The 16,407-nt window shown below is 39.2% G+C and overlaps 1 protein-coding gene and 1 pseudogene across 3 annotated transcripts; both read right to left on the reverse strand.

The window, feature by feature from the left end:
- Window positions 1–112: 112 nt before the first annotated feature.
- LOC103472777 (E3 ubiquitin-protein ligase TRIM17-like) lies at window positions 113–7,045 on the reverse strand (annotated as a pseudogene). The gene is made up of 6 exons (XR_014084582.1): window positions 4,997–7,045; window positions 3,934–4,029; window positions 3,619–3,852; window positions 2,753–2,900; window positions 2,643–2,669; window positions 113–2,549 (listed from the first exon to the last, which is right to left on the reverse strand). The product of XR_014084582.1 is annotated as an E3 ubiquitin-protein ligase TRIM17-like (transcript).
- A 108-nt stretch (window positions 7,046–7,153) lies between these two features.
- On the reverse strand, window positions 7,154–15,519 carry LOC145548584 (E3 ubiquitin-protein ligase TRIM39). 2 transcript variants are annotated; one of them, XM_081599176.1, is made up of 7 exons: window positions 15,381–15,519; window positions 12,847–13,754; window positions 11,876–11,971; window positions 11,432–11,662; window positions 10,094–10,241; window positions 9,973–9,999; window positions 7,154–9,660 (listed from the first exon to the last, which is right to left on the reverse strand). In XM_081599176.1, exons 1-7 carry the CDS (start codon window positions 15,502–15,504, stop codon window positions 9,116–9,118), a joined length of 2,079 nt encoding a protein of 692 aa, XP_081455302.1. In that variant the 5' UTR covers window positions 15,505–15,519; the 3' UTR covers window positions 7,154–9,115. The 2 variants fall into 2 exon arrangements, with proteins under 2 accessions (XP_081455302.1, XP_081455303.1); XM_081599177.1 differs by having other exon boundaries at window positions 12,847–13,822; window positions 15,381–15,456.
- Window positions 15,520–16,407: the final 888 nt, after the last annotated feature.

The following is a 16,407-nucleotide window of genomic DNA, read 5'->3' on the forward strand; positions in this document are numbered from 1 at the left end:
AAAGAAATGTGCTTAAACACAAAGGAAAAAATTAACAGTAATGGCTACAGAGAAATATACAAAGCCAAGATGAATGTGGGAAAACTAATACTGAACAGGAAAAGACACCACATGTAGTCAGGTCTTTATCAAAACAAATATCTTCACCACATTGTTAAAAAAACCCAACAACATCAAAAACAACATACTATACACGGGATTTGTTTGAGTAAAGTTTTCACCCACATAGGGCAGTGTAGAGCAAACTAAAACATGCCAGCCGATCAGAATGCTTCAAAGCCACTTCCTGTTAGGAATTAAGCATGGCGCCAGAAGATGTTTAATTTGTGTGGATAAGTATGGACAGACAGAGAAGTTGAGCTACCTTTACATCGAGTATTAGAATACAGAGTTGATAAAATACAAGACAAAGTCGTTTAGGAATCCTGTCAAAGTAAGTATGTAGATGTATTGGCGCATAATTTGTCGCAAACTGTGATGCGTGGAACACATCCATCCATCCATCCATCCATCCATCCATCCATCCATCCATCCATCCATCCATCCATCCATCCATCCATCCATCCATCCATCCATCCATCCATCCATCCATCCATCCATTCATTTTTTTTTTTACACCCTTGTTCCTTAGTGGGTTCGCTAGGGTTGCTTGCTGGTGCCCATCTCCAGCTAACGTTCCGGGCGAGAGACGGGGTCACCCTGGACAGGTCGCCAGTCTATCGCAGGGCAACACAGAGACACACACTCACAGCTAGGGACAGTTTGGAGAGGCCAATTAACCTGACAGTCATGTTTTTGGACTGTGGGAGGAAACCGGAGTACCCGGAGAAAACCCACGCATGCACAGGGAGAACATTCTTGACACTCAAATATCAAATAGTTTTCTGAAATATCCACTTTTATGGGAGTTTTCATAAAAAATGTTCTTTTAAAATGAATAAAAGGACAAATAAAAATATTGTAAATGTTTTCCCAGAGTAGTAAAAATAAAACAAGTTAAAACCATAAAAACTCTAGTCTCTCCAAACTGACTTTTCTTTTGCTTGTAAATTGTAAGCAAATATGATAAAAGGTGTTTTCTCAGCACACACTGTTCAAGACCTTCGCCCTCGTCTGGAAATCACATTTAGACCTTTAAAGTTTTAGAATCATTGAATTCCACACCAACATAACTGACATAAGTGGCTGTAGACCAGCTTTTAAGTCTATATAGCAGCAGCTTATTGGCAAAAAAGAAGCACTTATATCTCAGTACATTTCTTATCAAGAGTGTTATAAACATAATTTATATTCAGTGACATGTTTTACCTGTGTGTAGATCAGAGCTGTACAGCAATGATAACCTCAGTACCAGTCAACCATAAATGACTACTTGGAATTAATATTTAATAGGATATAATTTGGCCAGATAAATTTTCTCTACTGCCCACTAATGTCCAAACGAGTTGTATGTGCTTACATAGATTGGGGGGTCATAATGCAGTGATACACAAAGGAAAGTGTCCTGAAACTGATGACTAATGGCAATGAAATAAAATATTTTCCAAAAATTGTGAAGCCCTACTTTAGATAAACAGATCTTACAAGGAATAAATCATAATTTCATTAGAGTTCGCCTAAAATTGTATGAGGACCCAAGCAGAATTTTAAAAAAAGTACCATTTTCTTCCCAGCAGGAAACATAGCTTGATGCTATGTTCACAAGCATCAAACGGAGAAAAGGCTATTAGTTTATCTATTTACAGTTTTTGCATAAAATGTTTTTCCAGTTTACACAAAAGCAGAAAAAGATAATTGGTGCAGATTTACATTTTAGGACATTGGTCAACATGTTTGTACTCTACCTTTACTCGTCTGATGGAGCTGCAGAAAAGTTGCAGCTGAAGTTACATCATTGTAGGACGAAAATAAAATGGACTAGAAGGTGAATTTAACAGCAGGAATGATGAAGATATTTGGGTGTCGGCGATCTAGTTTCACCATATGATAGCCTTTTTAGCTGGATCATGAAAGACTGAATGAGGATAAGTAGGGATTAGTAACTAACGCCTCAGATTTCTTTGATTTGCTCCACAGGTAGAAGTAAGGGAAAACCTTCCCAGTGAAGCTTTCTCCTACGTAAGAGTGAATGTGGAACCTCTCATCAAGGTCGTAGAAGGACACCCGGCCTTCCTCGTAGTCCAGATAAATCCCCATGTTCCTCGGCGTGGTATAGAGATGAAGAACTCTCTGTGGTGAACAATGAACATAGTAGTCAAAGCCAGACTTTCCCATGGAAAAGAACCCATTTTCTTTTTTCACGATTACTTCATCTGATCTGTCCACCATTTCCAGGGCAACACCGACATGTCAGTTGTTTCTCATGCCCACCTGGACCTCCCAGTAGTGCCGACCGGAGGTGAAACCTATCTTCCCAAAAACCATGGGTAAGTCAAACCTTTCTAACTCATAAGATGGTGACCTGGCTTCTTTGGAGAACTTTAGACGTTGCCCATACTCTAATACTCTAAGTCCGGGGCCGGCAGTGGAGTCATCAAAAGTGACAGATTCTAAAAAAAAAAATAGAGTCAAAGTTCAGGAAGTGTTAGTATCTTTTGAAGATGGGATGAAGTAAATAAAACCAGCAGAAAACAGACACTGACCTTTGTATTGTCTGATTCTGGTTAGTTCTATAAAAGGAAAATAACAAGAACATTGTTATTGTCAGGGTCAATCATTACCAAGAGAAATTTATGAATCTATGAATAATTACCCATGGTTGTCAGCGTTTTGAGTTCGGTTTGAAAACTGGTCATAAGGTGATCCATGGCTCTCCTCACAGTTTGGATGCAGACGTCTGGGTAAACTTTGGTCTTGGACCAGTCCTTCATCTCAGACATGGTGTTCAGAGTCTGCAAAGACTGAACAGAGTAACAGGCGGTTTATGCTTTTTGGTATTTCTGCACAATTTCCAGACTTCAGTGAAACTGATGAGTTTTTATCAAATCTAATATTAGAGCAGGTAGATGAAGTGTTTGTCTTTGGTTTTTAGCTTGTCATCAGACTTATGTTTACCAGCTAACATGTACAATTCTCATTATCAGTCAGTGAGAGGAGTACAATGTTTTTTTTTCAGAACAGTTTGAATGAAGCATATAACATTTTCACAAATATGGGTGTCTGTTCAACCTTTAAAAGTCTTAAATTCATGTTTCTAAAATTAAGACATTAAAATTTCTTAAATTCTTAAAAATAAATGTAAGTTGGCCTTAAGTTTCATCAATGGTTTTAGATTTTATCATGAAGGTTAATTTAATCTAGTATATTCCTGTATGTAGTAAGCAAGCTAGCTAGCTTTTTGTGTTTCACCCTCATAAGCAAGCTAGCTAGCCTTTTGTGTTTCACCCTCGTGAGCAAGCTAGCTAGCTTTTTGTGTTTCACCCTCGGTTCCTTGAATATTTTTCAACTTTCTAGATTAAATTAAACTTCATGTGTCGTGTCACAAAGCCTGCATGTGTAAAGGCACATGTAGACCTTTACATATTGAAAATGTTGAAGCACGACTGATTCTGTGAAGCTTTTTTTAAAGAACGTGACCAGTTTCCTCTTTCAACATGATGTGAAGCTTAGTTGACTAACCTGTAGAAGTTGAAAGTGGTCTTCACTTTGTACCAGTTCCTCTAGTTGCAAGTGTTTCCTCTGCAGAACTGCCACCTCCTCTTCTAGCTCCTCAATCATCAACTGGACTTTTTCCTTGGATTTTCTCAATTTTTTCTCAATGTTTGACTGCAGTTTTCTTTGAATCTCTTGCACTCTGCCCATCAGGTTACTGAACAGCTTCTCACCGTCCTCAATTTGTTTGTCTGCTTTCACCTATCCGACATACACAAATATTGTTGAATGTAGCGTCACTTTAAGCCATCCTGTAAATACAAATATAATGAAGATACTCACTTTTCTCATTTCTGATGACGAGGTAAATTCCTCTATCTTTTTCATTCTTTCATCGATCATGAGTTTGATTTTTGCTCGTTTGGATTCAAGGTTTTCCTAAAAGAAAGTTGATGGCTGTCAGTAAAGCCTAATCCTGAGCACTGAGAGAGTTTTTGCTCCTTTACAGAGTTCTTGTCCTTTTGCTTTTTTGTCACCTTTTCTAATTATGAGAATAAAGTCATAAAATTACAAGAAGTCCTAATATTCCCAGAATAAATTTGTACGAGAATAGTTGTGTTGTTCCAAGAATAAAGTCGTATGAGAATAGTTGACATAATATGAAAATAGTCATAACACTACAGCTTTATTGTTGCATTACTTTGACTTTATTATCGAAATATGTCTTCATTTTCAGTATGTTGACTTTTTTCATGTAATACAAATATTACATGAAATATTTGTATTTCATGTAATATGTTTTACATTATTTTGACTTTATTATCGTATTTCGAATTTCTTCTCGTACAACTTTATTCTTGGATGTGACTTTTTTCTCATATTGTGACTTCCTTCTCGTTTTTGACTTTTTTCTTGTGTGACTTTATTTTCATTATTTTGACATTATTCTCATATTTAGTAATTTTTCCCATATTTCAATTTTATTCTTGTATTATTTCATCTTTATTTGTGTAACATGTCAACTTTTTCCTTAGTTCTACATTTTTTTCATTATTTTGACTTTATTCTTGCACGACTATTCTCGTACTTTTTCGACATTTTTCCTGTTGAACTATTTTCGTAACATTAATCTTGTCCGACATTTTTCTTGTATTATTACGGCTGCATTCTCATCATTTTTCAACTTTGTTCTTGAACAATTTTATTCTCATATTATTTCTCATTTTAATTTTTTTTTCTTAGTATGGCCCTAATACTTCATCTATTAAATGTTCCGTGGTTAATGTTATTTCAAGACTTTCTAAAGTACTCAAATTATCTTTGATGTCAAAATGATCTGACATATCTTGGAGTGACAACAAAAATCTGCAAAGCACCATAAGTACAAATGATTGTGAGGTCTCACTTTCTGCAGAGCCCCCTCCTCTTCAACAGGTACCGTCTCATGGTCTCTGTGTTCTGCTTCACAGCACAGCAGACAGACAAACGCTTGTTCCTGTCTGCAATAAAACTCCAGTATCCTGGCGTGCTTCTCACAAACCCTCTCCTCCAAGTTCTCTAGCGGCTCCACCATCTTGTGTCTCATCAGGGCGAGAACCCTCCATTGAGGCTCCAGGTGTCCGTCGCAGTACGAAGCCAGACACACCAGGCACGACTTGGACGCCTTGAGCCTGAAATCCGCACACACATCGCACTTCACCTGCCACGGCGCGTTTTCGCTTTCGAGTGCCTCAATTTTCCGTCTCTTTAATTGGACCGACATTTCCGCCATGTCTTCGTTTGTGGAGAACTCTGGCTTCATGGGGAATCTTTTGTTACACTTTGGACACTGGTAACAGTCGCTGTCGCTCCATCGCTGGGTGAGGCAGGTCCTGCAGAAGTTATGACCGCAAGGAGTGGTGACGGGTTCGGTGAAGAGGTCCAGACAGAGCGAACAGCGGAAATGTTCCTCTGGCAGTGAAGTGAGGATGCTGTGTGTTGACATTATGCAATCTCTGTTAAAGAACAAAAAAGTTCTTTATAGTCCACTTTGTCAGAAACTTTTGCATCTATTGCAAAAACTACCTGTAAGACTGCTAACCCAATCTTAAGAAAGGAACAATCTATACGTCAGAGCTTCTCAATATTTCACAAACGGTAATAAAGTCTTGCCTCACTCTCGCCTCTCATTACTGACATAATTCATTCTTGCTTCACCTTCGGTTCTGTTCCTGCACTGTCCAGAACACCAATGCTTAAGAAACCTGGCTTTTTCCCCACTGACCTTACCATGCTTCTAACCATGCTCATCTTCTTTTACCTAACTGCAGCTTTTGACACAGTATCTCACCAGATTCTCTTTACTCTCTTTAGCCTTCTTGCATTCATCGGTGTAAACAGCACTGTCCCGGTTCTTATCCTACCTTAGACTTTGACCTTGTTCACAAACGCTGTCCTCCAGTCTTTCCAGTCCCAACCATTCCAAATCAGGTTGGGACTGACTGGGGACCTTTACACAGTAGGCAATACTTTCTCTTCTTGACTGGTTACAAGATATTAACAGTGGGTTCTCTCATAATCTCCTCAAACCTAATCCAAATACAACTGAAATGCTACTTATTGGCACAAAGTCCACAATCTGCAAATCTGGCATATTTTCTTTAGCCATTGACAACTTCGCTTTCCTTCCTTCTACATAAGTCAAGTCTGGCATTGTTGACAGTAGTAAAGATTACAGTTATCAAGTAGAGTCATACAATTTAACAACTGATGGTGGGAAAAACTGAATTTGTTTGACCAAAGTCTACAACACAAGAGGGTTGAGTCATGCAGAGAGCTTCATGTTCAAACACTGGAAGGAAAATGGGTTGAAATTATGTGGAAGAGGCTAAATTAACTAGGACTGTACTAGATTTGGGGATTTTATATTTACACAATTTTTATCAAATTATTTAGAATGCAGTTGATAAAAGTCATGGTAATTAAAAACATTGCCTTACATAGTATTTTAGGGCCACTAACATCTGTAAATGTGAGCAATGACAAATACGTAGCATTTTCAAACAGCTTTTTTGAAAAATTTTAGGCTTCTATAGATTCAGACTAGGCACCACTAAGCACAGCAACAATAACAGAACTGACAGAGGGCCAAAAATGATTTTCATGTTTGTAATCTAATCTGCCCAGAGATGGGGGGGGGGGGGGAAACAAAAAAACAACTATGTCACACCCAGTGAGTCATGCCCGCATGAATCCAGTAACAAATTATAGTGCTTTGTAACACAGTCGGAAATTACTTTAAAGCAACTGAAATTAATCAATCGGTCGAGTAGTAACTCACCCGAGTATCGCTTTTGCAATAAATTCCACAAGTTTTAACAGTATCTTATGTGCAGTTTGTAAGGTTCAATGACAGAATACCTTCAGGGTTCACCTTTTCCAGGGAAATGGATCAGCAAGAAGCAGAGAAGCAGATCCAGCTTCTGGCACTTAGTGGGAGTGGCCAGGTCACGTCATTTCTCCAAAACAAAACTTAAAGCTGTTTTTTTCCTCAAGTTCAAATAATACAAATAAAAAAATCTGATGGCGTTCTGAAGAGCATTTATTGTTTTACATCTTTCTCTTACATCCTACAGATTTTAAAGTTACGACCAAACGGGTCAAGACAGAACTTTACTTTTAATGGCACACATGCAATAACTGAATTGAATTCAAATTGAAAAACGGTAAACTTCACATAGTATAATCTCCAGACACCTGTTAGCTTAGCACAACACCTGGGATCATGTAAAAAATAAAATTCTGTCATTGCGTCATCTGGAATGTACATCTTATTTCCCGTTCATTTAACACCAAATATAAGGTTTGACTCAACCTTTTCCATGGTTTGTGCCAGACATTGGTAACATCATTGCATCACCTCAGAACACGCAAGTTTCACTTCACAAACTCCAGCATGTAGAATTTATTTAGGTGATTTGAGCAAATTTTTTTTTCTTCTATGGTTTTATGGAACTCCATATTGATTGCGAATTAATCTCCTTCCTGCTAAAGCAAATATTTTGACCAGGAAATGGAAAGTGTTAAACCCCAGAGCCAGTTCATCAAGCTGTGTCATGTAGTAACAGGCCTGCATTTCACAGCAGACTTTTTGACTTGAGTGAGTAGGACACCAACAGGTGTAGAAAAAACCCACCGTCTTCCACTTAAAGGGGGCGGGGGGAGTTTAGTTTTGCACTAGTTAGAAATAATGAGTTTCAGTCCAAACTTACATGATCAACATCATTGATGCAGACCTGTTGGCTGTACATCCATAATACAAATCCCTAATGGATTGGGCCATTAGGGATCAGTAACTCCTCATTCTGTTCACTAAACCAGAGAAGATTTGAGTTTTATGACATGAGGAATTATCCTGCTACCCTTCAAAAATGTTCATCTGGTACTAATGGAACCAGAGTGTGCTGAGAAAACAGCCACCACACCATTAACTCCACCATCAGCAGTTTGAAATTTTCATAAAATGGATCCATGCTTTCATGTTAACTGCTACCACTTGAAAGTCGCAGCTTAAAATTTAGTCAATGGGCAAGTCAACATTCTTTTCTATTCCTTTCCCATTGGGGTTAGCCTGTGTGAACTACATCCTCAGCTGTTTGTTCCTCGCTTACAGGAGTGTCATCGAGTGTAGTTTTCTGCTGCTGGGGCTTATCTGCCTTTAGGTTCATCAAAGACCCCCTTAGTTGTAGCAAGTGCTTATTTAGGCCATCGCTTTTCTATTAGCAGCTGAAATCAAACCTCTGTCTTCAGACCATTGTTTGCAAACACTTTAAATAGTTTGAGTAACAGTCCTAGTATGTCAGTAGTTTCTGAAATACTCCTACCAACCTGTCTGGCAACAACAACTGCACCAAAGTTTGATTTGAATCCATTTTCCAACTGAACAGGTGTATCTAAAGAAGTGGCTGGTAGATATATTTTTCAAAATTTTATTTTTCTTAAGCAGTTTCTGAAAACAACGTAAAAACATAAAAACGTGGCAAATGTGTGTGTGTGTGTGTGTGTACTTCAAACTTTGTACAAAAGTATTTTGCACAGCATGTTAAGCTCTTGCAGACAAACAAGCTTTTGATTGACAAGCCTTTTAGAAAGTAACTTTTGCGCAATTTCCTTTGAGTGCTACCACCTTCGCCTGTGCGTACAAGCGACTTGTACCACACCATTCCTGGGCTCCCTTCAGCTGTAAGTCCATAGTACAATGTTATGTTATAGTTGGGTTGGATATAATCACTTCACACAACACAGTGGGATGATTGGGAGACAGAAAAATGTCAGCTCTCGCCATAAACACGAGACACATTCTAGTGTGTCACGTTTGTTGTAACACATTACACAATACACCCCAATTGACCGTTTCTGTCCAACCCTTTGTATTACACCCAGCATTTATACATGAAACTGCAGTTTTTAAAAAACTGGGTGTGCGTCAGAAATCCAGTCTATACCAGGATTTTCATTTACATAATGAAGTGTGTCCTGAGTTTTACTAGATGAGGCTTTTCTCCTGCACTGGACAGATGGCCATTGTGTCGGAGGCTTTGTCGCAGCAGTACAGGTAAAAAAACGGCAGGATCCTATCCATGAAGGCATCCTCAAAAGTGTAAATATGGATCCGTGCTCTCACGTCGTAAAAAGAGATTTGTCCTTCCTCATAGTCCACGTACACACCTACTCTCTTTGGCTTCTGGTCGAGTGAAAGCACCAGTGGTGGCGACGTTGACACTCGATAGCCCTGGCCTTTCTTCATGGCCAGAGCCCAGTAACCCTGGGCTGTGCTCACAGAGATCCTACCTTTTCTTTTGACCGAAGACTTGGCCACACCTAGGTACCAGTCATCCTTATCTCCCACCTGGACCTCCCAGTAGTGTCTGCCTGAAGTGAAGCCATCTCTGCCTAGTACGATGACCACGGTGTCGAAGCGGTCAGGGTGGTCCGGGAGTTCCTGCCAGGCCCCCAGATGCCTCACCTGGTGCCTGTCCTGAGAGAGCTGGAGCCATGGATTGGCTGTGTCTGGGTCCAGTGTGATGTCCACTGCAGGCACAAAACATAGGACTCAACTACAGAACAGAGTACATTTCTGCCAAAAACACTCAAATTTTGAGATTAATCACAGAAATGTTGTAGAAAAAAACTCAGAAATCTCTGACTTTCAAAAGTCAACATTTTCAACCATTGTAAAATTAAAAATTTTCAACTTAAACTCAGAAATTTCCAGGTTTATTTACTTTAATATTTTTGGGATATTTTGGCAGAAATTTACTTTACATCTACAATGGCCCTAATACGCCGTAGTTCCAGATGCAAAACAACAAATATTAAACAGAAAAAAGAGTTACTAATTACCTGAATATTTCAGAATTTTCTTAATCTCTGTAAGAGTCAAAAAACGTTTTTGTTAGCTAAACACAGTCTTGATTTTACTTTTCTTCCAAACTCGTTTAAAGGAGAATGTAAGACTTCCTACCATTTGCGGACAGCTTGTCAATCATTTCACTTAATGTCGTCTCCAGTTTAGACACAGATCTCCTGATCATCCCAACGCATGTGTCTGTGGGAACACTGGTTTCAGACCAGTCTTTAACAGATGGGGTCGCGCTTAAGGCCGGAAAACTCTGCAGACAAATGACATCATAGATAATTAGCATTTCCAATATGAATTGATGTACACTTAAGATCTTTTAAAAAATGTTCATTGTGTTTTTCACTTCATTTTGACAAAGTCTTGAAGTAATTTTAAATAATCAAGGCACACAAAGAACAAAGCGCAGCGTTATGGACCACCATAATTTTTAATTAATCAAAACTGTGTGATTGTCAAAAGTTCTGCAATTTGTTTTCCGTACTTTTATTTCAGTTCTACCTGAGGTCTTGAGGGCAATCTTGAAGCTTCTGTCTATTTACAGTTATCAAACTTAATTTATTAAACAGATCAGTGTCATCAGCAAAGTGTTGAAAGTACATATATTTCCTCCTTGCCCAAAAGGAAGATTGTATTGATTAAATAGAATTGGGCCAAATTTTGAGCCCTGAGGAACTCCATAACTCCCCCTAGTAATGAATGGGAGTTCATTATATGCTACTACAGACAAGAATCAGTCACAAAGACATGAATTAACCAACCTCCTGGTTTATAAATGATCATAAACAGTCTGATTTGGTACCCTGCTGTGGTGCGGTGAAAATTATGTATGATCCCTCATATGGCATAAAAACAAGCATTGTGTGTGGCAATAGCCATATAATTTACTTGGTCAATGATGACTTGGTTTGTTCTGAATCTGAACTAAGACATACAATTTTTACACTCCTAGGTGGTTTAGAGTGGTTTTCTAACAGTTTTCTAAAGGAAAATTATGGCTAAGACAAACCCCAGAATGTTGTATTGTTTCCCAGCAAATTGGAATTAATAAGAGGAATTGTTGATTTTGCTGTAATGGGTGGGAAGTACACAGCAAAACATCTGATTAACTAATTCGCCTTGCAGCCTACAGATTCTGACAGCTCACCTGCTCACCTTTCCTGTTCATTCAGATTCCCGGTCAGCATGTCATAAGAGCTTATCTGATCTGTTGTGGTCGTGATATGATGAGACTAGAGAGGAGAGCGTATCTGACACACACCACCATGCGTTACATCACGGATTCTACTGTGGCTTGATTTGTTTTGAGCGTAAAAGGCCAGGCGGGTTGTTTTCCTCTTTAGCTATAATGGATGTGACAGCATTGACTTTTACAAGACAATTGCAATAACAACAGAAGGAATGACAAACAACAAAATTGCATTTCAGTAAACTGTTCCTTGCCTTCAGGAAGTGAATGTGGTCAGTCCTGTTCACATTTTCCAAATCCGTGTGCCGCGTCTTGAGCTCCGAGATTTCCTGCTCCAGCTCGGCGATGAGGCTCTCGGCCCGCATCTCCGTCTGCCTCTGCTTCTCCTCGATGACCATGACCAGCTCGGCCTGAGCTTTCTGGATGGAGCGCACCAGCTCAGAGAAGACCTGCATGCTCTCCTCAATCTCTCTCTGAGCGCTGACCTAAAGGTGTAAATCAAACACAAACAATGAAACAGTGTTGTGTGCATATTTGTAAAAACACAATATCAACTATAAAATCATTGAAACAATATAGATTTGGAAAACACTAAATACAATAGCCAGGATGATGGCTATTGCATCATACTGTCTGACACCTCTTTAGCTTTGATTGAAGCTAACGAGTTCAGTTGAATGTCTCTTGCTGGGACTCGCCTTGTTGAGCTCCACAGAGTGCTTGATCTCCTCCACCTTCTTCACTCTGTCTTGGATCATCTGCTGGACGTCTATCTCTGTCTTTTTCAGCAGCGCCTGCATAACATAAGTTTCCACAAACGTAGATGGCAGATGTAGAATTAATGCTATTACTAATACTTTACCTGTTTAAGTCCAGTCATTGAGATGTACTACCCTACCACCGTTAGGTGCACCTTTTCTCTAACAAACCTGTATCAAGTCAATGACTCGTTATCAGATTTGAGTGAATGCTGGTGAGGCAATTCAGCTGTTTGATTGAGGTGTGTTGGAGCAGGGATGTATCTGAAAGTTGCATGAAACATGAAATCGAGGACTGGATTTCATGTCTCCAATGTGACCTACTGAATAGTTTGGTAGTGGCCCTATAATCCTTCCCAGATTAATAGACGGCAACATTTATCTCTGTATTGTTGCCAATAGTTCTCCACCTTGGGTCCCCTTAGCACACTGGAGAATTTTGATACAAATGATCATAAACAGTGTGGTTTGGTACCCTGCTGTAGAGCGGTGGGCACCTAAAACGAAGGGCTAAAAGAATCTTAGAAGTTAGGTTTTAGAAAAAAGACAATACTCCAGAACTAGGGTCAGAGTGAAAGACTGGTTAACATTTTGACGTGTGATGACAGCACTTGGTGAAATGTAATGTTTACTAGTTTTCTCAACTGACTGATTGATGTATTGTAGCCTTGCAGGAAGATGATGGTAGGTTTTAACCCCAGCCTACAGGGTCTTTAGGCTTTTTCTCCCCATGCATGAGTAGGTTCTTTCAGCTTCCTACCACAGTCTAAAAACATAATTGTTAGCTATGAGTGTGTGTGCATGTGTGTTTGCGTAGTTGTTGCCTATGTGTCTTTGTGTAGGCTTGTGATGGACTGATAAGCAGGTACAGACAATAGACACATTTTTGGGTGTCAGTCGGTGTTTTTCACCTTCTTCTCAGTCCATTCTCTCTCCACAGGGACGGTGTAATGTGCCCTGTGGTCTGTCTCTGTGCAGAGCACACACACACAGGTCTGGTCTTTCTTGCAGAAGAGCTCCAGCAGCCGCTCGTGCTTGGGACACATCCTGTCCTCCATGTTGGCCACCGGTTCCATCAGCTTGTGCTTGGTGAACCTGGTGGAGTGAGACTTGAGGTGCTCGTCGCAGTAAGAGGTCAGGCACACGAGGCAAGATTTGACGGCTTTGGGGCGGCCCTCCCCCAAACAAACATCGCACAGGACTTCCTCCCACAGTAGAGGAGGGGTCAGGGATATTGGGGAAGTTTGAGGAAGTACAGGGGAAGTTGGTTCAGGTGAAGGTGGAGGTGATGTTTCTCGTGGTAGAGCTTGAGCTGAGTCTTGAGGCGACGGTGGAGGAGAGGTTTTAGATGGCAAAACTGGAGGGATTAATGGCGGCAGCTCCTCCCCTTGACTCTCCTTCACTTCCTGCTTCTTTTTCTTCTCTTCTTGCTTTTGTTTCAGCTCCTCCATAAGGTTCTGCATCTGACCTTTCTCCAGAAGCCTCTCCTCGTCCTCCTTCACCTTCCTCTCCATTGTCCACTTCTTGGTTTTAACTGTGCTTTCTTCCTCACTTCCCTTCACTTCAGTGGTCTTGACTCTTATCTGCTTGAACTGCTCTGCAATCTCCCTCAGCACCGTGTTCACACTGATGTCGGGCCTTTTGTGGAAGGACTTCTTGCACATGGGACACTGATACAGAGGGCTGGTTTTCCAGTATCCCAGGATGCAGGTCTGGCAGAAGTTGTGCCCGCAGGGGATGGACACGGGGTTGGTGAAGACGTCCAGACAGATGGAGCAGTGGACCTGCTCTTCAGACAGGTTCCCAGTGGTGGCCATTCCTGCACGGCGGAGAGGCAGGGTCATTTTCAGCGAAAGCAACCAGCCTTTGAATGGGGCACCAGACCTGCTGTGATATTGAGGTTTCTAGAGTTAGATGGCTTTTAATTTCTTCAGGGTCATATTCATGCACAGTAATGGAACAAAGTGTCAAGGGATCAAGTTCTTAAAACAGACTTAAGAATGGTGATTATATAGTTTTATTGATTTCCTCTTAATTTGAGGTTGTTTTATTTTTATTTAGAATTGTTTTTTTTACATAATTTTGATGATCGCACCTCAAAATATTTCAATGCAACCAAATAAAATGAAAAAAAGTACATAAAACCACACAGGCAAGACATGAAAAATTGAGTTATGTTGGCTAAAATGTATAGCTGTATCACTAAACTGATATGGTATTTTTGACCATTTAATTTGTAAATGGGGACTTCCTATTTGCAAGATATTGGGTTTGATACCGTATGGACTAGTTGACTCATGAAATATCAAACCAAATTAATTATTGCAGTCACACAACCCCATTTTATAATAACAGATTATTATAATAAACTTATTTTTAATTATCAACTACCAAAACAGCCAAAATATATTTACGAAATGACACAAGGTCGGTATGAAATGTCCCGTGGAAGACGGCTCACGCCTGAAAAAGTCAAAAAGATAAAGACTGCAAGAGTAATGAACAAAAAGCTCCAATGTGAAAAAGGTAAAAATTATAATTTTTTGAAGTTATGGAAATAAAAAAACTGCAAAAATCTCTAACTGTGAAAACGACCAAACATGTTAAAACACAAAAGTGTGTTTGGAAATTGCTAAAACAATTTTGACTCCAATAAGCTTAAATAAAGTGTTTCTGTTATTTAAATTTTGTTAAACCAATAAATGTTCATCCAGTTAGCCTTTTCTCAACCAATAACTTTCATAGTCATTTTGAAGGATAAAAGAAAATTGAGAAAATTGAGAATTGCTTGTATTTAGCATCAATCAGAATATAAAACACCGTTCTCCTCAGTTGGACAATAGCGTCTATAACATTGTATATCTTATATGCCTTAAATGTAATGATTTAATATCTATCTATGTAGACTAATAGCTCCTGTGCTCTAAAATGACTAAAGTTTTCTTTGCAGTGATTGTTTTTTTTGTTGTTTTTTTTCTTATTTCCGGTTTTCTTGAATTTGAACTGTAACGCACAACCCTTTGAGGTCTGGTAAACTGTCCTACTTATGCCAGACTGTCCTGAGTAAGTGTGTTTGCCTTTCAGACGCTAGTGGCTCCTGGCTAAAGGCCTCGACATTCATGACAGGACAGACATTTTTCCAAAAATATTCTTTCAGCATATGAACTTGGCTTGCATGGCCTTCATTCTACATCTGTGTTAATTTTGTAATTACCCACCGTTTTCCTGCAGTCAGGTCACTTTCATGGATTTTATGAGTCAGCAGTAAAGCCGATTAAAAGACGAACCGAAAGTAATTTTGTCATGTCACAGGTTTTCAGACGCCACTCACTAGTTTGCTAAAATAACTTAATACAGCAACATCCCTCTGAAAAATAGGCACTAAATATGTTTAATTTCAGAAAATCAGAAAACTAAATACTGAATCTGTAACACAGACACTTACCAAGTAGCAGCTGCCTTAAGACTCCGCTGTGCGCTGATATCTGAGACCAGCTTTGACCACTGCCACCTCCAGCTCCCCCAGCTCTGACCCGTGACACAGACCCGTAAATAACCCCCCCTCCCATCGCTTTCTTTCACCCTAGATACAAATTTATGCCTCCTGGCAATGGCCTGGCCTCGGGAGGAACTAGCTGTCCTGTATACAATTCTATCCTGACTCAGACACAGAGGCTACATAATAATGTTGATTAAAAAAAAAAATTAAATAAAAAAAAAACTTAAACTCAGTCTTTTGTATTCATTTAAAATATTTTTTAGGACCAGTTTGACTAAAACCACATGAAAACATGCAAGTTGAAACTCGTTTTAATACAATTTCTTTGTAAAATTTGTTTAATTTAATTAGATTAATGTTTCAATCGTTGAAAATACATGTCATAAGTTAAAGCTTGTTTTTGTAGTTATAGGTTTTGTCATTTAAATTAATACAAAGTACCATACAATTTCCATTTTATTAATTTAGGACTCTTAGTAGAGAGAAAAAATCAATCCAAACCTGTAAATATGCCTCTTCCTAAGCCGATTTTAAACCAATATAACACGGGGAGCAATTCTACAGGCTATGCAGTTTCAACTCTAAAACTACCTTTTGTATGTACCTTGGTTATCCTTGTCCGAGGATAAAAATCATCACTGTCAGTCTCAAAAGAGAGAAAAAAAACAAACTTTACAAATTTAGCTTCACTGGAGCTGAATTAGTAAAGTTTTAAGTCATAACCCCAGATCAAACACCTTCGTTTCATTTTCCCATTCCATAAAGCCATCAGGGCATGGAGAGATGAACTGTGAACATGGATGTTTGGATTAAAATCTAAACATGGAAGTGAATGGGTGAACAAACCTGGAAGGCAAAATCCCACGACTCATGTCAAGAAAGTCCATTATCAGAGCATTGATATAGTACGCCATCTACTGGTAACATGCTGAACCACATAGGGGTGGACGCTTAGGAATTTGTCTTTCCATTG

The sequence above is a fragment of the Poecilia reticulata genome, chromosome 18 (genome assembly GCF_904066995.2).
Source record: "Poecilia reticulata chromosome 18, P_reticulata-male-v2, whole genome shotgun sequence".
NCBI lineage: Eukaryota > Metazoa > Chordata > Actinopteri > Cyprinodontiformes > Poeciliidae > Poecilia > Poecilia reticulata.